This window comes from Vicugna pacos, chromosome 8, assembly GCF_048564905.1.
Source record: "Vicugna pacos chromosome 8, VicPac4, whole genome shotgun sequence".
Lineage (NCBI taxonomy): Eukaryota > Metazoa > Chordata > Mammalia > Artiodactyla > Camelidae > Vicugna > Vicugna pacos.
In genome coordinates this window covers 54,305,049-54,331,040 of record NC_132994.1, presented here as the reverse complement: position 1 = coordinate 54,331,040, position 25,992 = coordinate 54,305,049, and the positions used below count along the sequence as shown (strand labels likewise).

The 25,992-nt window shown below is 39.9% G+C and overlaps 1 protein-coding gene across 3 annotated transcripts in view; it reads right to left on the bottom strand.

The window, feature by feature from the left end:
* PDE7B (phosphodiesterase 7B) overlaps positions 1 to 25,992 on the bottom strand; it is a 289,001-nt gene that overhangs the window by 72,113 nt on the left and 190,896 nt on the right. For all 3 annotated transcript variants that reach the window (XM_006200080.4, XM_015235831.3, XM_006200081.4), the window contains one exon: positions 812 to 895. In XM_006200080.4, the coding sequence (XP_006200142.1) occupies positions 812 to 895 (84 nt within the window). The remainder of the gene's footprint in view (positions 1 to 811; positions 896 to 25,992) is intronic.

Below are 25,992 nucleotides of genomic sequence, written 5' to 3'. Positions count from 1 at the left end.
CACCCTTGATTCCCAAGTCCAAAGTGAAGGATGACTGTAATTGTTAGAAGACATGAAGTCTGGAGGGGGAAATGGTCACTGGTTTGGGTTTTCAAAGGAACTTGAGATTAAGAGAATTATGAACCAGAGGTTGAGCAAAACTCCAAATGAGGACGAGTATATGAAGGCGAAAGGTAGAAATAAGTGAACGTTCCAGGTAGTCATGATGGAGGAAGCAGCAGCAAGTGCAGACTAAAAGGACCTCCCAGGGTGAGGAGTTTTGCCAGGAGAGTGAGAACAGACTTCAGAGACTCAGATTAGATAAAGCAGAGAGAATTAGATAATGGGTAATTACTAAGGGCAGCAGTAGACTAGGTTTCCCTGTGGGGTTTTAAAAATAAAATAGAATCTCCTCTAGTCTAGTCTTGGCTGAAGGTGGAGAGAATGTTCCTGACAATGAAAGGAACAGCTTCGTTGTATAGGGCTTCACAGTTTTTAAGATTTACATTTTTTCCCCTTAACAGAGGCACCAGGGATTGAACCCAGGACCCAGTGCGGGCTCTGCCATTGAACTCTTACCCTCACCACTAAGATTTGCAGTTTTAAAGCTGACATGATCTCACTGGACCCTCCCTAAAGCTCTGAGAGGTAAGGCAGGGACTGGATTACTTCACTGCTACGGAAATCTAAAGACAAAGGGTTAATTTCCTAATGGGAGGGGAGAGATGGAGGAAGGAAGGCAGACCTCCGAGGGTTTTGAAGTTCAGAGGGAAGTGAGAATTTTTTTCTTAAGGAAACATTTGTTCCTTTCCAGGTACACTTGATTACTCACTGTTAAGTAGGCGGAAGTCAATGAATGGGTAGGAGCCACGGCGTTCAGCAGGAACCCCCGTCTGACCCCTCAGTCGTACATCTCCTAGAAAATAGAAAATACAAACAAATGTTTGAAAACATTGCCAAGTGTATTCACTTTTCCTCTGTAAATCCTCTTACCCACTTACTGTCACTGGAACCAACACTAAAGATCGGGGGGAAAACGATTCCATTCACCTCATTTAAGAGAGTGCTATGCGGGAAGGGTATTTAATGAACGCTGCGTGATGAACTTGGCAGTATAACAAATGAAGCAGCACTCCTTTTGTGTTTGCCTGGAAGATGGTCTGTGAACATTTTGGTAATTTACAAAGTTTCCACAGTCTTTTTATTCTTCCTAGAACCATAAAGATGAAGCATCTTAATCTGGCGGACAAATGGTATGCTGGGATTATAGCTTTTATTTTAATTAGAAGTTTTAATTGCCCACAGTGTTATTTCTCTTGGTTACTGCACAGTTTTGTTTTGTTTTTTTTCCCCTTCTAACTGGCATCCACACTCCTTGTTTTCCAGGTTGTATTATTGATCTTCTTTAGAATCTGCTCAGATCAGGGCCAGTCTCGCTCTGGGTACTCGAGACATTTAACCTTCCTTACACCTACGAGTCTGTAGAACTTCTCTAGCACTTGCTCATTTGTCAGTTTCTTCTAATGTCTGTGTTCACTTTCCTTGATTAAGGGAAGCAATGAAGTAGAGTGGAAACATTTCGCATGGACTTTCAAATAAGGTAAACCTTGTTTAAACCTGGCGCAGACTCTGGCTTAGATAACCTGTGTGATCCCAGAAATTTATTTCTCTGAGCCTCAGCTGCCTCACTTCAAGGTATCATTGGTTGAAGAATCTAAAATAACACTTGCTGCCCAGCAATAAACGCTGGTTTTACTTCCTGCTACACTCCTGCAAAGCAGGGGTCATGCATATTGTATTATGTGTTTTACATTTCTCTGTAGTGCTTTGTCTATTGTCTGGTACTTGGCAGACTCTAAGTGAATGTCTTCTGTTGACAAAAAGAGATATAAAGTCCCAATTCACCCGGTAGCACATATAATACGGAATCAGAGAAGAGGTAAAAATACATGAGACCCAATATATTTCTTGAAGACCTAAATGGGGGGAGGTTTCGATTCCAGGAGTGAAGAGTCCACCTCCATAAACCACTCTTTCTCAGACATGACGTGGCACCTGGGGCTCAGCCTCCCAGTGGACAGGAGGAACAGTCTTCTCTCAGCTCCTGGAGTTAACCAGGGCCTGGGTGACATCTCCATCAGCTGTAACTCAGGCAATCAACAGTGTTTAAAATATCCCTCACAGATGGGCCTTGTGCATATGTGGGCTTCTAAACTGCAAGCTGTGATCCCTTGGGCTATTCATTGCTTTGAACTTTATATCGATGCTTTATTTAATGTTTTGTATAATCTGATACTGTAGTGCTGTATTGATATTAAAGAATGTTACAATTTATAGAACACAACAGAGTCGGAGGAGGAGGGAAGAGACTGAAAAGTACACTTAAAAATATGAGTATAATCTGACACCAAAGAAGGTAATGCTTGCATTTGATAACTTCATGGGGATGGATGGTTAATAGCTCTAGGAAAGATTCTGGGGAAAGCTGAAGGGTTTTCTTTTCCTTGAGTTGTCTTGCAACTTATGTTTATAATTCTCCAAAGAGGTTACAAAGCACTTTCACATCATTGTATATTTATTTTCTTATTTCTGTCATAGGGTCTTCACAGTAGCCTCGTGAGGAGGCTCACCGTTAGTCTCCTTATTTTACAAGTGAGAAAATAGAGGCTCAGAGAAGAAGGTGAAGGACTGCTATTCCCCTCACTGGCCTCAGCTCTGGACTCAGACCCCTTAAAGGCTCTCAGTAGATACCTACTGACTTTATTTACATATTTTTATTATTCATTTTTATGGAAGTAAAGTTGATTTACAATACTATACTAGATTCAGGTGTATTTTTACAGATTATACTCCTTTAAATATTATTACAAGATAATGGCTATAATTCCTTGTGCTACATAATACATCCTTTATCTAGTCTATACATACTAGTTTGTATTTCTTAATCCCATACCCCTATCTTGCTCCTCCCTCCTCCTCTCTCCCCTCTGGTAACCACTAGTTTGTTTTCTGTTATCTGTGAGTCTATTTCTGTTTTGCTATATACATTCATTTGTATTATTTTTAAAATTCCATGTAGAAGTAATAGCATGCAGTTTTTGTGTTTTTCTAACTTATTTCACTGAGCATAATATTCTCTAGGTCCATCCACTTTGCTGCAATGGCAGAATTTCATTTGTTTTTAATGGCTAAGTAATATTCCTCTGTGTATGTGTGCGTGTGTGTGTGTGTGTGTGTGTAAGACATACGTGGCACCAGGGCTTCAGCTTACAAAGATACACACATATATACAGACACATATATATATAGAAATACACACATATATATAGATACATATGTGTATCTATATGTATATGTATATGTATATATGTTCTTTATCCATTCGTCTATTGACTTTAATTGACTGCCTGAGTTTACGGTGCTTTAAGCTTATAATTAGCAGGGCGAGTCCTTAAATTTAGGTTGTTAAACTTCATAGGCAGAGCTCCCCCCTCAATACCATTGGTTTTTAGCCTTATGAAATGTGCATGCCTGGTTTTCAAAATTAAAAAAAATCATAGACCCTCCACATGATAGAAGTTGTGCTTTTAGTATTTATCGAGAAAGTACAGCATGTTAAATGATACAACAGACTCAGCACTGCCTTTAAATGGATTTCTATTTTATGAATGACAGTAAGATAGACATATACTTGAAAACCTATGTAGAGATGAGACCATCTTTGTCTGCAAAGCTGGCTGGGCTTGTGGATTTGTTCACCGGTTGTATCATCCCTTTGGGTGTCTCCCGTGGGTTTCAGGCTCACCAACTGGAAATCACTTCTCCACTGGTATTTTCTTCTCAGTATTACCAGAGAGTTCCTCCTGACTTTGTAGTTCTAATGGTACTGTTTTCCCAGAAAACTTCTGTCTCATATCGATGGGGGTTTTAAAGCCTCTGCCGGAGTTTATCCCATTTGTCCATCTGAGAGTCAAAGGCAGAGGTAGCCCATCATCTTGTAAGACTTTAGATTTAGAGAAACTGTGAGGAGACAGCATGAGGTGGCAGATGGGTAAAAGGAGGGTGAGACGCTAGGAATCAGGGAACTCCCGTTACTGACATCATCCGCATTTCGCCATCTTGGGTGATGTTGGGCAAATCAATAATCACCTTGAGGTCCAGTTTGCTAATATTTAAATGAGTATTACATAGCATTTCCCCCCACTTCACAGGATTGTTGTGAAGAAATTATAAGGTGCCTGAAAATAACTAGATGGTTCACATTATTGAATACTTTTGCTGTGCTGAGCATTTTATATGCATCACCTCATATCATCTACCCAACATCCCAATGAAGGAGGTATTATTATTATTACTAGACCATTCACAGATGAGGCAACTGAAGCCAATGGAAATCTGATAATTTGTCTGCACTCAGAGCTGGTGAGTGGGGAGCTTGTGCTCCAACTCAAGAACTGGCTCCATCCCCTTTTTTAAACCATTCTCCTATATTATCAGGATACAAAATACTGTAGAAACGGTTAAGCATTAACTTTTTACTGCATAATGTATGCTTTGATCTTATTTGCCGATAGACCAAAAATATATTCATCATGATTCCTGGAAACTAAATACCAGGGGAATCCACCCCCCTGATGAACTGGAGATTCAGTCAGATAGATGTTGTTTATTCTCACAGCAGTTCAGGGGAAATGGTCTGTAGAGTAAGACGACCAAATCCTGCTCTGGATCAACAAGGCATCCATTATTTTCCAGTAAGAAATGGTAAGCAATTATTAAAAATATTATTCAGTAGAACTCAAGCAACTTGGCAACCAATTTACTCAAGCTCTTAATTAAGTAGAATCTTTATAATGCAACTCCCCTTTGGGGATAAGAGACAAATAACAATGAAGCAAGTTGATAACAAAGATACCTAAACAAACAAACAAAACAAATCAACTGCAACAACAACAAGCTACAAAACCCAGACCTGAAAGGCTCCGTTCCAGTGCTTATTCTGTCTATAACTACAATTACCATCTTGGAAGCAGATACTCATAAACCTGACAATGGCTTTTAGGTGTAGCAGATAATTGCTTTAAAAAAGGATGAAATCATGTTAAAAATACTAGCAAGGCAGGAGTCAGGACAATTGCAAGTGGGCTAACAGGGCACTTTAGAAATGTTTCAACGTGAAAAGTTAAATACAAACAAACCAAAGATTCCATATCTTGAGCGTTCTATTTAATCTAAGGTTGAATGTGAAAAAATGAATGTTTTTCAGTATATATTTCTGATATAGATATATATTGCTTTCTGTAAGTTTTCACTCCTTCTCCTTGCTGTCATGAGCCTCTTCTGACAGTAAAGTGCTTTAATATGCTCATGGGAAGAGAGAAATAATTCAGTAACAACGGTCCCTGGAGGAGCAGAGGCCACTGGGCAGATGGCCGAAGAACAGAACGGGTGGTGTCCTGCTGCACTGCTTTTCCTGGCCCATGGTCTCCAGCGATCATCTATTTACCCAAGGCCTTATATCCAAGCTAAACAATTATTTTGACTATTCATTAGACCCTTGTTTAACTTAAGCAACATTTTTTTTCTGGCAGACGAAAAGGTGCTGTGGAAACAGGGGAGGAAGCGCTGACAGCTCAGAGCCGCGTCCTCAGTCTCTTCTTATTGTGTTCCAAAACGAAACAAACAGCAGGGGAATTCTTATTTTGAAAGGGCTACTTCTCTTTTGCCCCTTCAGGCTGAAAACATAACATGTCGTCCTTGGGTATTTAAAGCTGCAAACACAGGCAGAGAGCTGAGACAGCCACTCACCCCCCAGGGGACGTGGTTCCGGGAAGGACCTCTTGCCCACTTGGCCTCTCGGGCCGTCTCTGTTTAATAGAAGCTTGGGAGGGAGCAGACGTTATGTGGCCTCTTATGTAACTGGCAAAGAAGGTGGAGACTCTGACAGCGATGACAACTTACAGTGGCTGAAACACGGGCCACATGAGGAGAACCAGACTCTGGCCCCAGTCTTGGTGTCAAGGTCATTTCAGGGTGGGGAAAGGAGGTTGGAGAGGGACAGAGCAGTAGCTACCATGCTCCTATAGTATCTGAAACGAATGAAGAGGATAATGATCAAGGCTGCAGGGACCCCGAGATAGACATGCGTAGGGCATCACAGTGAAGGAGGAAGGTGAGTGGTGGTAGAGTCAGAAAGATGCCATTGTGGGGCAGCCCACATATGGCGGGAGGGGAGATGCTCTCGTGAGAGGTATTCCTTTGGGTTTCCTTAGACATTACTAATTCATGTCACTGCTGCAAACTTGCAAAATTAAGGCAGAGAGAACCCAGATCTCCAAATCTCACACAGGACTTTTCAACAGGCTGTGCTGCCTCACAGCTGGTGGCTTCGAATATTTCAGATGATTACTCTCAATTAGCAAGCTGAATTACTTCTCCTAAGATGTTTAGCCAAACAAAGAGGGGAAAGGTTGTACAATTTAATCATTCCACAGATTTACGGGTTAGTACAAGCAGCCAGTTTGGATAAGTCAGGCAGAAAGGGCCGTTCTGAGTGCTGAAAGCGCGAGCGAGATCCAAGATGGCTGATTAGACCCAAGTTTCCCACACAGAGGTTCCATCTTCTGCTTTCCTTTCTTGAGTGGGCCTGGGCCTGTCTGGTTACTAGGAACCTGCCCAGCAATCTGCTGCACTAATTGTGTATTCCTGGGCTGCACTGAGGGTGCTTTGTGTACAGGAAAGAGAGGAGGGACCAGGAGCTAGTTGTCCAGAAACCACACTTTTGGCAAAAGGAACAATAAAGTTTTCCTTGCATGTGAGAAAAGTTCGTTCTTTCTTCTCTTAAAAAAAAAAAAACAACAAACTTTGATCATTATACCAAGATCAGAGAAATTTCACCAAGTTAGAGTCAATATTCTGTTGCCTATATTGTATTACCTTGCAACTTTAGCTTAGAATTATTAAATACTTTGTGACAAATGTGCATTTTGGGACTTCACTGCTGCAGAGGTGAATATATAAATAGTAGTGCTTTTATTTTCTAAAGTAGGTAGGATATGTTTTAACTCAGACTAGACATTCTTCAACTTGATGGTTTTACAGAGGGAAAATGAGAAAAAAAAGTTACAATCACTAGGAACACAGGAGTCTAATAAAAAAAGATATTGAACAAGAAGCAGCAGGAATGCCTAAAGAGAATTCCGAGAAGCTGTAAAAAAACTTAAAAGAACACCAAGAACATGTCTTCTTACAAAGATTGAGAAGATGGGGAATAATCTAAGGGGCCATCTTAGGGAATGCGTGATCTGGATCTGCCTTAAGTAATGAAAACACCAGTGTAAGCTTGCACGCTATTCACTTATTTCTGGGATAATGCTTTTTTTAATCTCCAGAATCTCACCAAAGCAAAGTTTGTTATTTTTTAATAAATGTATGATAAACAAACACACACACGCAATGCCCGGCACATCATAGGCACTCAAAAGAAAAAAAAAACCCAGTATTTAATATTCTTATTTTGTTACTGTTCTGAGATTCCTGTCCCTTTCTCCATGGTAACAGGTATTATTTAGGTGACTTTCTAGGTCAGAAACTATTGTGGGGTTTTTTTTTTTCTGTCTTTTTTTGGTTGGGGGAGGTAATTAGGTTTTATTTATTTATTTTTAATGGAGGTACTGGGGATTGAACCCAAGACCTCATGTACGCTAAGCACGCGCTCTACCACTGAGCTATACCCTCCCCCACCCCCAAGTCAGGAACTGTTTTAAGGACCATATATGTATGAGCCGGTTTGGTCCGCATAACAATCCGCCTGAGGCAGGTATGTGTAGCAACCCCATCGTGCTGAGGAACACAGAGTTTGTCAGTAACTGAATTGGGATGAGAAGTCAGGTGGCCTTGGAAGCCCATGCTCTCTAAACCACTGCTGTGCAGGCCCAGCATGAGAAGAGAAGCCACGAGCCCCCCATGATGCAGGCTGGACCACAAGGAGTCTAGAGTCTGCTGGAGATCTAGCTATCTTGTAGGGCAGCAGAACTTTTGGGTAAATGGGTCACCAAAAGGGCCAATTCTGGGGCAGGCTCTGAGGAGACCCTAGACTAATTCAGCTCATTTCAACAAATACTCAGGCAAACACAGTACAAAGTGTTGAAAAGTAGGCAGGGAAAGGGAAACACAAAGCTACGTTAGTGGGAGGGTATAGCTCAGTGGCAGAGTATGTGCCTAGCATGCACAAGGTCATGGGTTCAATCCCTAGTGCCTCCATTAAGAATAAATAAATAAATAAACAAACCTAATTCCCACCCCTGAGACATAAAATTTAAAAAAGTTACGTTAAATGTCATCTTGCACTCAGATAATTAATAATCTAGAAGAGACTCGAGAGTCATAGAAACAAGCAAATATGGTATAAATTGCAAGGAGTCTAACCTTTAGTGAGACTGGGCTATTTGGGTTTGGATCCCTCTCTCAAAAGCACTTTGAGGCTTTATGATTTTATGTGGATAAATAACCTGACCATTTCTGGGTCTAAAATGGCTTCCTAGTAATCCCATAAAAAATGTTTCAGTTAGTAGAACTGAAAGAGAATCATTTAACATTCAATTTTTCAACTTAATATAATTTTACATTTAAAAGGACTTCACCTTTTAGAGCCACGACTGAAGCTGTGATTTAGACTTTCATTCCGAGTCGTCAGTAAGCAAATTTCTGTGAGTACAAGCAGATGATTTAAATTAGCAATGCTATTTTCAGAAACCACTTGTTATTAGGAAGAGATGCCCTTCATATCTGATGAGTGTGTTAGCTTTCTGGAAAAAGAGGAAAAAATGTATATAGAGCAGGAGAGGTGGGGGAGGAGAAAGAGAGAGAAGGAAGAGGAGGAAGAGGAGTGAGAGGAGGCTGTACGGGGAGGAACTGAATATCGGGGCAGAGGGAGAGGCAGGCATCAGGGATAATCGGTAGATTTCTGTTTTGCATAACTGGACGGTTGGTTTGCCAATGACAGAAGAAGGAAACTCCCAAAGAAGAAAGACATTTCATGTCCTTTATTTGATAAATGGTATTTAATATAAATGATATTTATGAGACACGATCTTTCTGGCAGGCAATGCAATGGTGAAGAATCTTGGGAGGAGCCTTGGCCTCCTGGAGTTTACAATCTATTGGAGAGGACAGCACAGAACAATGATACGCATAAATGTAAAGTTGCAGCTTTGGGTAGTGGAACATATGAGAGGTATACTGATGTTAAGAAAGCTATAATGAACTTTACTTTGCCAGAGAGGTTTTTGTCAGCGTCCCCAAGGAGGTAACATTTGATCTGAGATCTGGGGAATGAACAGGCGTTAATTTAAGTGAACATGTGTCCCAATTTGCCCTGGAAGGTCTTGATTTACGCCTATTGTCTTTCCTGCTGTAATAAATAATAGTGCCCCTTTCACACTCAAAAGTATACTTACTAGATCACATGTTACATGATTACCCTCAGGGCAACAGTCCAGGCAGACAGGAGTGCGTGTCCAAAGGTTTTATTGCAGGAGGATGGCATATCTGAGCTACTGTAACAAAGCCTAGTATATTACAGCAAAGAGAACAAAGTGGATGTGGTGGGCCATGGTGTAAAATAAGGTTGGAGAGGTGTCAGGGCTTTGTGGGACAGGCTGAGGAATCTGACCTTATTCCAAGAGAGTTAGGAAGTCCTGGGATGATTTTAAGGGGAAGATGATGTATCAGATTTGCATATTGAAACAAACAACTTCGGGTACACAGTTTGGAAGGGGCAAGAATGGCTAGTTAGGAAATCACTGTAGTACTCCAGGTGAGAAAAAAATGGTAGCTTGGAATATGGTAGTGTTACTGGTAGAGAAATGAATAGAGTTTTAGAGATTTTTTAGTAGGTAGAACTGACATGTGAAATTGCCTGTGTGGTCTGAGGCACATGAAAGTTTCAGGGATATTTTCTAGATCTCTGGCTTTCGTAACTGGATGACTGATTTTTGCTAACCATAGAAAAAGGCAATTGTAGAAGGACTGGATTTGTGGGGAGAAGTTCATATCATCAACTTTGGCCACATGGAGTTTAAGTATTCCTGGGATTTCAATGCAAAAATGTCAAGTGGGAAGTTGGACTTATGGGTCTGGACCCATAAGGAATGTCTGGGATGAAGATATAAATTTCTAAATCAAACAAAACTATAGGCATGTAAAAAGTTGCCTAGGAAATGAAGTGATAAGTGAATAGGGCCTAGCATCCAGCTTTAAGCGACTGTAACATTTCATATCTTGCTGGAGGAGGACTCTATACAGGAGAAGGGGCAGCCATAGAAGTAGGAGGAAATCCAGAAGCTCTTTTTGTCATGGAAGAGAGCCATTCAAGAGAGAGGAAATGGTTTTCAGATAGATCTTGCTGAAAGCATGAGTGAAATGATGATTGAAAAAGTCCATTGGATTTAGTCGAGTAACAGTAGTATAAAATAGTAGAGCCCTTGGAGCATCACAAGGAATTGGGAAATCAGGAGGGTTTTATTAAGAAGCCAATATTTCAATGATCATCAATGATAAGTAAAATTTCGAGAAGTAGCACTTTATACTGTTCGCTTGCAGTTGATTCAACTATGATCATTGAAATAAAGGGAAGAAATTTTTAGGAAAAAATCATGCTGATCTTAAGAACAGTAGTAATCCTTAAGAATGATATTAGTGACAAAATATAATTTGAAAATTGCACAGAGGGTAAAACAGTCCTGGTCATGAAAACGCCTGCAAATTTTTGCAGAATATAGTGATACCCTGTGTAATCACTTCCTATACCTAAATGCACTTCAAGAAAAAAAATCCAATGGAAAAGTGCAAAGAAAAGTATTCACTGGGAAGAAGAGGACAGGCACATTAATGACAAGTAGTATAATTAATAAGATAAAATACCAACCAAGTCCCAATATTGCTGAATAATTTCTTGTGTTTTTGAACTCTGAATAATTTGAGAGACGCTTTCAATGTATTGTTTGTTTTCATGTGCTTCTGAACTTCCTGATTCTGGCCGGGAACAAGGACAAACCTGCCAAAACACTGCAAGAAAAGATGTTGCTGATCACGGGCAGGAAATACTCAAAGTCCCACGAGATAGCCTGTTCTTCGGAGACACTCACACAAGTCTGCTGACCTCAGAAGGACCATCAGGACACCACACTCACTGCTGGAGCTGCTCAGGGCCGGGAGATATTTGGGAATTCTTCATTCCAGGCATCCGTGCCAACATGGCACTTGGGATTATTTTAAGTTCCAAGTGTTGTTCATTTTTTGTTTGTTTTTCAGAAGGGAAACAGATGGCAAAAACTGGACTCAGTTGGGAAATGGTTGAATGTGTTATATTACATCTGTTATAGAATGTTATTTCGCTATTAAAACCAGTAATTTATATTTCTATAATAATAGCTAACATTTATTGAGCATTTAGTATGTGGTAGGTAATGCTGGAAGTACTTTCCATGAATTAACTCACTTAATTCTCTCAGTAACCCCCGTAGATAAGTACTGCTGTCAGTATCACACCTGAGAGACGGAGGCGGGAAATTACTTTCCCTGGATGACATGGTCAGAGAGCATGAAGGCAGATTTGCAACCAGGGTTACCAGCTCCACAGTCTGTGTTTTTAACTAATATGGAACAATCCCTGTTCAAACATGTCTTAATCTGAAGTGAGAGCTATGGTTAAGGGAGGGTGGGTATTATCTAGTATTTAAAAGTTGTATCATAGAGAAGAAATCAATAATATGAGAAGCTATTGACTACCTCTATGAACTTGGTAAGTATTAAGGAATCTGGGCTTCGTTCAATCTTCTGTTTTGTTAAGTAGGGGTAATTATGTCTGCCCAGTATACCTCTTAAAAGGCGGGAATCAAATCACATGGATAAAAGTGCTTTGTCAATTGTTTCGTAATACATTTTTATTATTAGGCATATTCTTATTTATATTGCTATAAAAATTAAACATGTATAATATACATTACATAAATTCTATATTATATTTTGTATATTGTATAAATATTGATATTGCTATATAAATCTAGGTCATCATTGAAATAAATTCAAACTGAGGAACATTGTTCTTGGATATATAATTGAGTGTAAATTAAGGGTGATGTAGTCAAATGTGCTTGTGAAACACAGAAGTTTAACAGAATTAAACTTTTAAAAATTGCAACGTTATGGGCTAAATTGTACCCCCTATTCATATGTGAACCTGTAACCCCCTAATGCCTCGGAATGTGACTATATTTTGAGATGTGGCCTTTAAAGAGGTGATGAAGTCAAAATGAGGCCATTAGGGTGGCCTCTAATCCAATCTGACTTGTGTTTTTTAAAAAAAGAGGCAATTTGGATACACAAGGAGACACCAGTTTTGCGTGAGCCTACAGAAAAGGCCAAGTAGGGACAGAGTAAGAGGGCTGCTGTCCAAAGCCAAGGAAAGAGGCCTCAGAAGAAATCAAACATGTTGATACTTTGATCTTAGACTTTGAACTCCTAGAACTGTGAGAAAAATTTTTGATATTAAAGACACCCAGGCTATGGTATTCTGATAGGTAGAGAGGCTGCTTCTACTGAGAATTTGGGGATTCAATGCCCCCAGCTTCATCAGGGGCTCACCATATGTCTCCTTTTCAGTTTTCAGGATCCCATTCCTTTCCATTCCATAATAGTAGACACTCTCCAATGTCAGGAATTCAATTTGTTTTGTAATTCAGCCACTAGCAGGATAAGATCCTGGGCTTGGTTTTCAGGAATCTCAGCTCTGCAGCTTCAGGGTATAAGTCTCTTTCAGAGCAGACATGGAAGTTTTCAGGTCATTTATGCCGCATTTGAGCTGGAAATTTGACTCCCTTGGCTCATTCTTTCCTTTTTCCACTTTGTCCAGCAACATTAGGAGTAACTAGCCAATCTCATTATATTTGTTAATTTGACAAAAAAGTGAAGGGATTATATATGTGGGTACCTAGAAACTTGCCTCTTTTAAGTGTTTGCTGAAGAGTATCCAGTGCTGATATTTTGCCTATGTTTACTGCCCCATCACACCACAGACTCATCAGTGCTCCTTTTACTGATGGAAACAGAGTAATCAGCATCTGTAAGTCCAGTCATATTAGATAGCTAATTCCAGAAAGCCTGGGCCAGTTCAGAAAGCTCATCATGAAGATTCTGTTCCTCTTAAACCACTCTTGCAACCAAAATCTGTATTAGTCAGGGTTCTGTGTCTCTGGAGAACTCTGACTAATACACATGAGATTCTTCAGATTCTGCAAATTATTGATGTTCACTGTGACTATACAAGAAGGTGAGATCATACAGCATTTTCCAAACACCTTTGTCCACAAAACATGTTTTCCAAGCATCTTCCAAGATGACTAATTATTGTGTGTGTATGTGTGTGTGTGTGCGTGCACACGTGCAGTACTTAGGTCAAAATCTCAGCACTGGAGGAGCCTTAGCGGTCCCCTAGTTCTCTTCTTTCCCATCATTCCTTGCATTCTTGTCCTGTATGACTTAAGTCCACACCTCTGGTTCTGATTGCTTTATGGGGTATAGACCAAATGGATATTTACTTATTTATTTACTCCTCAAATATGTTTTTGAGTGCCTACTATGTGCTAGGCCCTGTTCTAGACCCTGGGAACATGGCAGTGAACAAAACAGACAGAACATGCCTGCTCAGACTCTGGTGGGCAAGACAGACGGCAGGCAAAATCAACAAATAAATTGCCGTCAGGGACCTACTGTAAGTGCTATGGGGTAAAACAAAGCAAGGAAGGGTGAGGGAGTTCTAGGTGGCCTGGGTGGTGGTGGGGCTGCAGTTTAAATAGAAGATGGTCTGAGGTGACTTGGAGCAAAGACTTGAATGAAGTGTGGGAGGAGCCATGAGACCATCTGGGAGGAGCATTTCAGACTCAGGGAACAGTAAGCCCAAGACACAAGGAATATGCCTGGTATGTTCTAGAAATAGCAAGGAGGCCAGCATGCTGGAGCAGACAGGGTGTGGGAGGAGATAAGAGCGCAGAGATGACAAGTGGGGAGGGGGCGGACAAGGAGACGAGTAGGAAATAGTTTGGAGTTTCAGAGAAACTGGGAGACACACGAAGGTTCTGTGACATGATCTGCCCAATGTTTTTAGAGGATCACCGGGCCACTCAATCGGGAACAGACCATTGGGGAGCTTTATACAGTTAATAGATTCCCAAACAATTGTGCTATCTTTTCCTATAACTCAGGCCCTGTCTTGCATCGTTATGACAAGTCCAGTCAGCCACCAAGGCCCGTTACTGTGAGCCGCCCCACCCCTCCAGAGGTAGTCTTATCACTCAGCAGGGAGGGGCGCTATTAGATCCTGTGTGTGCAGGGCGCTTTCTAGAAAAGGGTGCTAAGCCACAATACACATTCTCCTGGTTTCACAGAGAAGGCAGAAAATGCATCAAGGCACACGGTCACGTGATTACTTCATTCATATAAGTTGCCATCAAGTTTAGAAGCATGTAGGATACAAATAATATGTTTTAGGGGGAGCTATATTTGGGAATATTTTCATTTGTCTGTAAAATTAATTAAGCTGGTCCTTGTAAAATACATACTTGGAAGAAAGACCTTGCAGCATACTGATTTGGAATAAGAACTATTTAAGAAGTGGGTAAAATAGAAAACTCAAGAAACATTGGCTCCTGCAGAAATGGTCACTTTTGCTGAAACTGGCACTGAAACCTGCACTTTTGCAACTGGACATTACTCACGATAGGGTCGATTGGCCCATACATTAATTCGCCCACTCAGAACTCTGGCCCCATGCCTGTTTACACAGCCAGCATAACTACACTTGGAAACTAAACCGAAGTGGAGGTACTTTATAAACAGAGATCGTGGTTTTTTTTTTTTTTTTATAATGGAGGTACCTGGGGATTGAACTCCAGACCTCATGCATGCTAAGCATGTGCTCTACCACTGAACTATAACCCTCCCCCACCCCTGATCTTTTTTAACCAAATAATATTCAGACAACTTTCACCTTTTTCTAGTTTTCTGACATTTTCTATTCTCCATAATTCCACCAGGATTATTGACAGGAGTGTAGCAAATAAATCTACAGACAGTTGGGATTATAATTCGCTAGACCCAGAATCTTGAATTTTTGTAAAATGGCCCTTGTTTTTGTTTGTTTGCTATTTGTTTCTTACTTTCTTGGACTTCCATCCCAACCATCGCCACTGACCCTGTTTAAAATCAAAGCTACACCCTTTCTACTTTGAGTTCATTCTGTTTGGCAAAAAGAAAAAAAAAAAGGGTTGTTTTCTCTTAGTTTGCTGCTACTCTTAACATTTTGCTGTTTTCCTAGGCCATAGGCTGGTCCTTCTTCCATCCTTGTTATTTAAAGAGTATTTTAACAAATCCTTTTAAAATCCTTTCTTACTGGTTTTCATCCCACATTTGTGTTCTGCCTCTGGTTAGATGACCCTTTCTCTGTCTTTTGTGTATGTTTTTAATATTTTAAAAATATTTGAACTCATCAGAGAACATTCTGTACACCTTCACTGGCTTCTTTAGTAATCCTCTCTATTCTTGCTTACTGAGATGCTCTGTGATCTGAATATAATGCAGTTTTTATGTTTCTTACCTACAAACCCCAAAGTCTGAGAATACATCTTAGCTATCATTGGGGAAAATGATGCCCACATTAAATGAATGAATACACATTCTAAAAAGTTTGTTGTTTAGAATTTACTGTCCTTATCAAGTCTTACAGCATTTTAGAATCTATTTTCATGGTAATATATATGTATCACGTTTTGAAATTAAATTCTAAGAGTGCCCAGCATTCCCGTTTTGGTGAATTGCACTCTTACTTTTCTCTTGTGATAATTAAATCCAAAGAAACAGTTCTTCATGCCCAAACCCAATTATGTGATTTTAATTTGTTTGAATCTGAGAACTGAAACTGATCCAAATATTTTGAAATAATTCCTTTGGAAATGATAAATAAACAATAGTATTTATTTTTAATCAATGTTCATTGAGTGCCAAGTCATCATCAGGGTTAGGGCAGGGTAGGGTGTGGGTCATGGAAAACTGAAGTAGAATAAGTGGACTGTCATTTAAAACAAACGTTTTATTTCTCTGGACTGACATGGCAGTGACCTGGAAAAAGATAAGCTCTTGCCTACCTTTAACTTTTTAATCATACGATTGAGCAGGATACTTAAAAATTTTTTCCATTATATTTTCAAACTGGTTAGAATTTCCCCTCTTTATCCCAGGATAGAAGGGAAAAGAAATTAGACTAACATCCTACTCTTTCACAACTGTCTAAGATCAGCTGTTTTCAATGAAATATGCTGATTTGATCAGTCTGGAGTGAGTCTGGGAATAGGTATTTTTACAAAGCTTCTCCAGTGACTTCAATGGGGAGACATGGGTGTGAACCACTGATGAGTATCCCATTTGTAACTGAGCACATACGTGGAAGGACACACTTCAAAGCACCAGCACCCAGCAAAAGAGAGATGAGACATGAAGCAAGAGCAAAGAGTACAGGAAGTATTTATAATAAGTATCATCTTGGGGCATTTCTGAGTTGCATCTTGTGGGATCTGGGTACTTCAGTTGGGGAAATGGATTATCACTGCTCTGGTGAGCTACGAGAGGTTTTGTGGACCAAATCAACTTATAGAACATTTGGAAAAGAAACAGGTAGTAAAAACTTGGAGTATGAATTCATAGACTGGCAACAGAAGGGCCAGAGCAGCCAATGGAGAAACAGATGGTGGAGTGGTCCACTTGCTGAAAGAGCATGTAGCGGCGGGAAGCAGGAGAAACGTGAGAGATGAGGACTCTTAGCCCTGCAACAAGAAGCCCGGTCATTGAGCAAAAACCAGGGCACTCGGCAGTTGGCGTGATTCAGATTTAGAAGGGTAACTGGACATTTTTTCTTGCGCTGGGCAATCAGAGCTGAGGAAGGACTTTGCCAACCATAATCTGTACCCACACTCAAAGCAAAACTACAACAAAGATAATACAATACATTACCACTGAAAATATTTACTGACAAGATTAAGAGCACAATAAAGTCCAGGTTCATATCATAGTATCTGGTATACGGAAGTCACCATTTAAGTTCTGAAGAAAAATACAGGCAATGATCCAAAGCCAAACTTTATTTATATAGTGTCTGTGAAGCCATCTCATATCTGTATAATCCTTTCAACAGGAAGCATAAATTCTCCAAACCCCTAAACGGGGACTTCTAGGTCTGCAGTATACCTTTAGCAGCAATCCACTACCAGCTTTACTGAGGATTTATTTCTGGATCTTTTTTAGAATTTTCAGCATAGCTTCTTTCTCTAAACTTTGATGCTCCTCATATGATCAGCCTCTCTCCTAGCTACGTGAATGGCCCCATGCTACCCTGCTGATGGAAGCATACTATTCCTAAATGAACAGTCACTTCTAGATTCTCAAGGTTAATGTGGATATAGAACTTTTTGGATTCGTTTAAAAATCTCATTTGGTGTCTTGTAGTATCTCAGAGGGCCTGCACAATCACTAGCCATCACTGTGTGTATCACTAAGACAGACAGTTTGGAAAGACAGCTGGTTCCTGGGGGATTATACACCTGTGATTGGGCAGAATATCTGTAACTCCTACCAAATAGATAAAAGTTCCTTCTGATCACTAGAGATAGAAAATAAGGAGAGAAAAAGACACACAAAGAAGTAAATGTTTAGAATGTTAAGTCCCTGAGGGTGAGAGTTCTGCCTAAATGTGACAAATATATGTCAAAAATTAAAAATATTCAATAAATAGTTTGTTATTTTATGTTATTCAAATGAATTTTTTTTCCACTTGGGAATATGCCCTATGTAAAGATGCATAAAATGTTCGCTTTGGCAAGCTCGTTTCCATTCATTTCTTGTTTTTCAGTATTAGGAAAATCTACAACCGTGTCAATATAACATTCTGATTATGTTTCTCAACTTCCCCATTCATTTACTTGGCTTTATACAAAAATAATATTCAAAAGATGGCCCCAAAGAAAATACGCTGGGTACCAGGGTCATCAAATGAACAACTGCATCTTTCTCTGAGAAGGGAGCTAGGGAAATGGACCAAATTGCAGGAGGTAGAAGCACATGTTTGTAGTCTTCTCTTTTCTCCATTTTTAATAGCATGGAACCATTTATTTATTGACTGCTTGAAATAAATTCAAATAGAAGAACTTTGTAAATGCTGCAGTCTCCAGTAAGACCCACATGGTGCCAATCTTTTTTTGTTATTTATGAGAGGGCCTCACAGAGCTTGAATGTCTACTCTTTTTATCCAAGAGTCTGTGTTGTAGTCAGTTAAAGCGCTTTTGTCTGGAGAAGAAGCTGGACAGTAATTCACAAGCTCACAATTCTCCTGGGACTGAACTGGAACCCCCATCAAGCCTCACACTTAAACGGGCTTCAAATGTGGTTAGAAAATGAGGCACCCGAGTTCTCTGAAGAGTTTTACATGCACATCACTGTTTCTAAGTGAGCAAGAGTATTTGACAGCTCTGTCGTGTTCCCTCTAGGGAGGTGGGAAGAGAGGGCAGGTTGTGGGGTGGAGTCCTCAGGGGAAGACTCCATCCCTGGAGTATTTATTGTTCCTTCCATTTCTTTGAATTTTCTTTTCCTAATTTTAAAATTACTTTATATTTTAAATAATGGCTTAGCTAAGACATAATTTACATACCACACAATTCACCCATTTAAGTGTTCAATTCAATAGTTTTTGGTGCAGTCACAGACATGTGCAATCATCACAACAGTCAACTTCAGAACATTTCATCACCTCAAAAAGAAACTCCGTAGCCTTCAGTTATCATCCTCTTAGTCCCCCATCCCCACAATACTTGGCCTTAAGCAGCTACTAATCTACTTTCTGACTCCATAGATTTCCTTGTTCTGGACATTTCAGATAAACGGAATTATATAATATGTGGTCTTTTGTTCACTTGGCTTTTAATTCCATTTTGTCTTATGACATTTGTGGTCATGTTGTCTTGCATTATTATGCTTTGAAAAGTTTTAATGTGTCCCTGCCTTTTTTCTCCTCACCTAGCTTATGGTCTCCCTCAGTCAGGGACACTCGGCAGAGCACGGCACAGACAGTGGACTCTCAATTAATGTCTGTGAATTTTTGAATCAGGTTCTCTTGTTTTCTCTTCTAATACCAAGAGAAGATCTCTGCAATATCTCTCTAAGGAAGGTCATATTACTTCACTTCCACATTTTGAAGTAGCTTCTCTCTGGCCTCCAGTATACTAACACGTCACAACATGTACAGTACATGTAGAACACATGTGATAACATGCTAAAAACTCAGGCCTTCATTTCCTGCGCTGAGCCTTTGCTTTGCTGATCTCCATCTACTCCTATCTCTATTCTGCCCCATTTTCAGTAATGCCCAGGCCCCTTAGCAGCCTACTTGCTTGGTTTGAAGCTCTCCTGGTAAAAGAAATCAGAATGACGTTGACTTCAAGTCGTGTGGACACTGGTGTACTGGCAATGGGATGGATTGCTCCGCAGAGTTGCCACTGATTGTCCACCTGTCCTTATGTGATTTAGAGAAAACACTTTCTCCTACAAGGATTGACTTGTTGAAGTCATAGGAAGTATAATTGTTTTGCTTATTTATTTATTTACTTATTTAAATTCTTGAAACAGTTCTGAGAACAAAAGTTGACCAATTTCAGTTGTAGAACATAACTCTACTTGCTGAACATTTACTTTGCATTACAACCTAAACAAGCATATGGGGACAAATTGCCCTCAAACTAGGAATATGCATATATTTCTCAGAGGAAGAATATGTATATATGAGGATTCTTTTTTACCACCTTTTTGGAGAAGACGCTGGTATTTAGTTAGGAAGCTTTGTATGCCTTAGACATATTGAAAAGGAAGAATGTGAGGTTCCTACTTTTTTTTTTCTAACTGGAGTATAGTTGATTTACAATGTGTGTTAGTTTCTGGTATACAGCATAGTGATTCATTTATACATATATAAAAATATATTCCTTTTCATATTCTTTTTCATTATAGGCCATTACAAGATATTGTATATAGTTCCCTGTGCTATACATCAGGATCTTGTTGTTTATTTTATATATAGTAGTTAGTATGTACAGATCCCAAACTCCCAATTTATCCCTCCATCTCCCCTCCACCTGTGTGACTATAAGTTTATTTGCTATGTTTTTGAGTTTGTTTTGTAAATAACTACTTTCTAATTGTCTAAGTTAATGCTTTGGATCTCAAAGAACTGCTTATGTACAGCCAAAGTGAAAGGTAACTGGGCCTCATTTTTCCAGAATTGACTTAAATTCCAAGTCAGAATAAAATTTGGGGACAAATGTCTCTTATTCTTCCTACTTCGTGGTAAACAAACATAAAGGAAAATGTGTCTTTTTCCTCTCTGCTTGGAGGTAAAGAAAAGTTTCTTAGTGAAAATTTGAAGTGCTATATTTTAATAGCCAAAATTTCTGGTGCCCAGACAGAGAGCTTGAGAAAACGGATTGATTTGTATGGGAGGGCGTGTCAGTCACCCTCTGAAACTGACTTGCATGTGTTTATGTCTGCACCATTCATCAACCAAAGATGTCCAGCCAGGCCTATAATCTACATTTAAACCATAGAATTATTTGTTACAACAATATGAAGTCAAAGAGAAAGAGGTCTCCCTCCTCAATACCCTTTCTTTCTCATTCCAACCTCTGAAGGGAGAATGGGTGGTTAAAGAAGGGGAAGTACGTAAGTAACTGCAGATGTAATTTTGACACATAGAGACGACAGGGCCCCTTTCTAGTTGGCATGTGAAAGCACTCTTTCCCCCAGAACCTGGCCCAGGCTGCCTGCAGTTTGGGCGGTGATTGGCACCTTCTTGTGCCAATGGGAATAACAGCTGGCTTCTCAATACTCTTCCAAAGCCCCATCCGCCTTGACACTGTCTACACACAGCTTTAGCTGCTGACTTTCTCAAGCTGTTGCTGAGTGTCTCTAATAACAGTACTGTCCTTTTAATGCTTTTTCTTCTGAGTAAAATATCTGCATCTTCAATCCTTAGTCAAAGGAGAGGCAAGGAAAATCACCCTAGGGTGAAATGCACACTCATAGTCAGGCTGGTGTCAAGGTTTCTGTAAATTATTGTGGATGTGTGGATCGGGAAGACAGAAACTGGATTTCTGTATATATCAATATTGTGATACGTATATTTCTGAAAAGTTTCAATTTGAGGCCAAAGTAGAATAAAAGAGGAAAAGTGAAGGAAAAAAGCAGGTAGTGTATGGGAATATTTAAAAGTCATTAAGAACACTGGTCAGAATGACCATCACTAAAAAGTCCACAAAAGATAAATGCTGGAGAGGGTATGGAGAAAAGGGAACCCTTCCACACTGTTAGTGGGAATGTAATTTGGTGCAGCCACTATGGAAAACAGTATGAAGGTTCCTTAAAAAACTAAAAATAGAGTTACTATGTGATCCAGCAATCCCACTCCTGGGCATATATTCTGGAGAAAACCCTAATTCAAAAAGATACATGCACCCCAGGGTCCACAGCAGCACTATTTACAATAGCAAAGACATGGAAACAACCTAAATGTCCATCAACAGATGACTGGATAAAGACGTGGTATATATATATACAATGGAATACTACTCAGCCATGAAAAAAGAATGAAATAATGCCATTTGTAGCAACATGGTTGGACCTTAGAGATTATCATACTAAGTGAAGTAAGTCAGAGAGACAAAGACAAATATATGATATAACTTATACGTAGAATTTAAAAAGTGACATAAATGAACTTATCTACAAAAGAGAAATAAACTCACAGACATAGAAAAGAAACTTATGGTTACCAAAGGGGAAAGAGGGGTGGAGAGGGATAAATTTGGAGTTTGGGATTAGCAGATACAAACTACTATGTACAAAATAGATTAACAATAAGGTCCTACTGTAGAGCACAGGAAACCATATTCAAAAGCTTGTAATAATCTTTAATGAAAAGGAATATGAAAAAGAATATATATGTATATGTATAACTGAATCTCTATGCTGAACACCAGAAACTAACACAAAATTGTAAATCAGCTATACTTCAATTTAAAAAAGTCATTAAGAAATGAGCTAGAATATTGAAAGCATCAGTAGCATCAAACTAGACTTGGAAAGGAATACTAGCTTACATAAGGGGAGATGCAGAAGATAGGTACAGACTACTCAGAGTGGTGCGGAGCCCCAGAGTATTCTCTTAAGCACAGTTACCCAGATACACAATCCAAACACAGAAAACAAAATAGGAGGAGGAAGAGAGGGTATAGCTCAGTGGTAGAGCACATGCTTAGCAAGCATGAAGTCCTGAGTTCAACCTCCAGCATCACCATTAAAAACAAAAGGAGGCAAAGGTTTCTTCTGGCACAGACGTATTTTTGCAGAGCCTATTAGGAAGCACTGCAAAATAGCTATTTGTTGCACAAATATTAAAAATACCTATGGAGGAAAGAAGCGATCACAACTCAGCAGGAGATTGTAAAACTTGGCCGAGAAAGCCAAACCATAAGGGTATTTCGGGCAAACATTTTGAGGATGATAATCCAAAAAACTCACAAAGCTCAGAGCTTAATAATCACCTGCAGGTGACATGAATTGTGAAATACTGCTAAGTCCACAGTGTGGCCTCTGCAGCTCAGTCACACCTGTCATCTCCGTGTTGCCCAGGGAGGTAGGGGACAGAGAAGCCAGGAATTAAAGTGGGGCAAAGACATGCAGTAAACACGACACCGAACATTCCCTTCCCAGTATTACACGGGAAGCTGTTCTGGGAAAAGGGTGAGAGCTTCATAAATTCCTTCTACTTTTCAATATTGACTTTTCTTTCCACTATTTTGCCTCAACTCTTTGCCTTTAGCCCTGCACCCCTGGGTAACCAGCATCCTACTGATGAAAGTCCAGATTTCCATATCTGCCTGGGGATGTTAACCGACCCCATCAGCCAAGAGTCAGCCAGGCAGGGAGCCGCTTCTGTGAACACCGGGCCTCCTAGCACATTACAAAAGCAAGACCAACTGGGCTACCAGCTTAGAAGTTTTTGTCTTTGCTTTTCACAAATCCCCATAAATTTCAAAACAGACTAGTACCAGGACAGCACTTTTGGCATAAGTATGCAAAGTCAGGACAGGATTTCCTGACTCATTCTCTATGTGTAGTTTCTACGAAAAGAATCATTCTTTTTTCTCCTGCTTCTGAGATGTGAATGATGCGGCAGGAAAGAGTGGTAAATCTATTTTTCTTTTCCTGTTTCAGAGCTGGGAAGCGAAGTCAGACTGTGACATGAAAGGCTCACCACCAAAAGGGCCTTTATCTCTGGGGCATCAAGACTGCTTCAAGATCCTCTGAAATGTGTCTCATATAGCAGCGCAGTTTTGAAAAGATTTACTGTCAGGCTTAACTGGGGTGGCAAAAACACTGGAACGATCATCTCCAGGATGTGCCCTGCCCATTCCACCTGGCTCTCCTGCAAGGGCCAAAACTAAGCCATAGTGGCCAGCCACCAGCCAGCCTGGAGCTGAGACCAGAAGGGAACGAAGGGTGGAGAGAAAGAGTGGTGGGTGTTTGGGAAAAAGAGGCCAGGGAGAATTTCTGGAGTGTTTTTTCCACCTCCTTGAAATGAAATGAAATGAAATTACCCTCCTAACCCCCAAGTTCTCTGGAACCAGTGGTTACTCCTAGGCTTTGACTCACCAAAGCACAACTAAAATACTCCCTAAAGGGAGAACATAAATCCTGGGACATTTTAGATGTCCTGGCCCACAAAAAAAAATCCCCTTATCCAGTTGAAATACAATAGGATTTCACAGTTGTGAGGTGATGTCTGGCGATTGCTTTTTATACACAACACTTATAGAACACTTTATACAAAATGTTTCACAACCACCTTTATCAGCTAAACCATAATTATCCCTTCTGACAGAGACTACAGGTGTTTATTTTAAATCACAGAAACATGAAATTGTGCTCTAGATATATTTTTGGTGTATTAATCATTGAGACAGTAATGTTGATCTTTCAGGCTGTGAAATTTCTCTTCCTTGTTCCTTTTTTCCCTCCCCTTCCTGGAGATCTTATCCCTAGAGTTCAGGCTGAAAGTACATTTCTGGTCCAGATCTCTAGCTATTTCATCTACAAGTGGATTTCAATCCACATTAGTAATTTCCCATGGTATCAGGTGAGTCGAGATAGCATAGATTTGGCCAGTAAAAGCTTTTGTGTCAGGGAGAGCCACTCAACTTCACTGAGGTTAACCTAACTTTAAATGAACCGCGGTATCTGGGTTTGATCATCTCTCTCAGAGGGTTGTGAGGCTTCAGGATTTTATATAAATAAATAACTTGAAGATTTATAGATCGAAGTGATTTCCTAGAGACTCTATAAAATGTCCCAGTTAGTAGTACTGAGAGAGGAATATTTTAATGCTTAATTTTTAGGTCAAATAAAATTGTTACATAGAAAAGCCCTTCACATTAAGAACTATGATTGAAGGTGTGATTCAGATTCTCACACCAGGCTTCCAGTAAGCAAGTTTTTATGAGTACAGGCAAACAATTTAAATTCACAAATTCTATTTTCAGAAATATTGATATTTGGGAGATAAGTCTCCTGCATCTGATGAGTTGATGGCTATCTGAAAACAAAAACCAGAGAGAGCAGGGGAGCTGGGGAAGAGAGAGAAAGAGGGAGGAAGAGGGCAAGAAGGGAGAAAGGAGGAGGAGGAGGTGAGGAGGCTCCAAAGAAAATGGTTAGTGAAGGAGAGCCAATCATAATCCAGCTGTTCCAAGCCAACCAAAGCATCTGGTTTCTTTAATTTAGTACACTTCATACTAAAAGGCTAGCTTGTTTACACTGTATATTTTGAGTTATTTAAAATCTCTCTTCCAAACCATTGGGTTTGCAACTTCAGGGGAGGCTTTTCAAATGTGGCTGGAAAGTATCCCCACATCAATATCACATGGCATGAATGATATGGAAAAAAAGAGGAAAGTTACAGACATTTTAATAGTAGTGAGCATGCCATTCCAGACTATTTTATTATGATTTTCTGAGAGAAGTGAAAATGTCCCCTACTCAGCCTCTGTAACACGCAAACGAAGCCATGTTTTGCACACAGGTGGGCATACACGCAAGTGGATGTGTGCACACCCTCAGGCACATAGGGCATCTCTCTATGGGCTGCCTTATCCTGTGTTCCAGAAATACTGTTTACATTTTAACCAAAACATGAACAGAAAATACACAAAAGTATCAAATCTAAGGAGAAATTATTTGGAACCCTTCTGGAAGGACTGTTAGGGTTCAGTCCTCAGTCCTCTATCTCTTCACAGACCCTCTCTCAGTGAACTCCTCGTGAACAGGGCTTCAGTCTTCCGCTTCTAATAGGGTGTCCCAACACAATCCTCTGAGTCACTGTTCTCATGCAAACTCTAGTCCTGGATTTCCAACGATTTCAAAACACTTTCACGTGGCTGTCCCACTATTACCTGGATGTCCAAGACAAAACTCAGTATTTTACCTATACCAGTCCTTCCTCAATCTTTATAGTTATGTAACAAATGCCATTATTCTACTGGTCAAAAGAACTGAAAACCTGAGAATTAATTTCAACTACCCTGTTTCATCCCATGTAGTCTCCTATTAAAGAAGCCAAGCCTTTTACCATTTTCTTTATAATGTCCTTCAAACTTGTCCCTTCTTTCCACTCCCATTGCTCTCTCCTCACTTGATACCTGAATTACTCAATAATCTCCTGCTTGATTTTCCTATATGTGGGACTGAAAAATATATACCTAAAGGCAAAGACCAGAAAAACTCCTGAATATCAAGAGTAAACAGAAGAGGCTTAACTCTGCCTAGAAGCAGTCCACAATCTGAAACCATTCACAAGAAAACCAATTTATA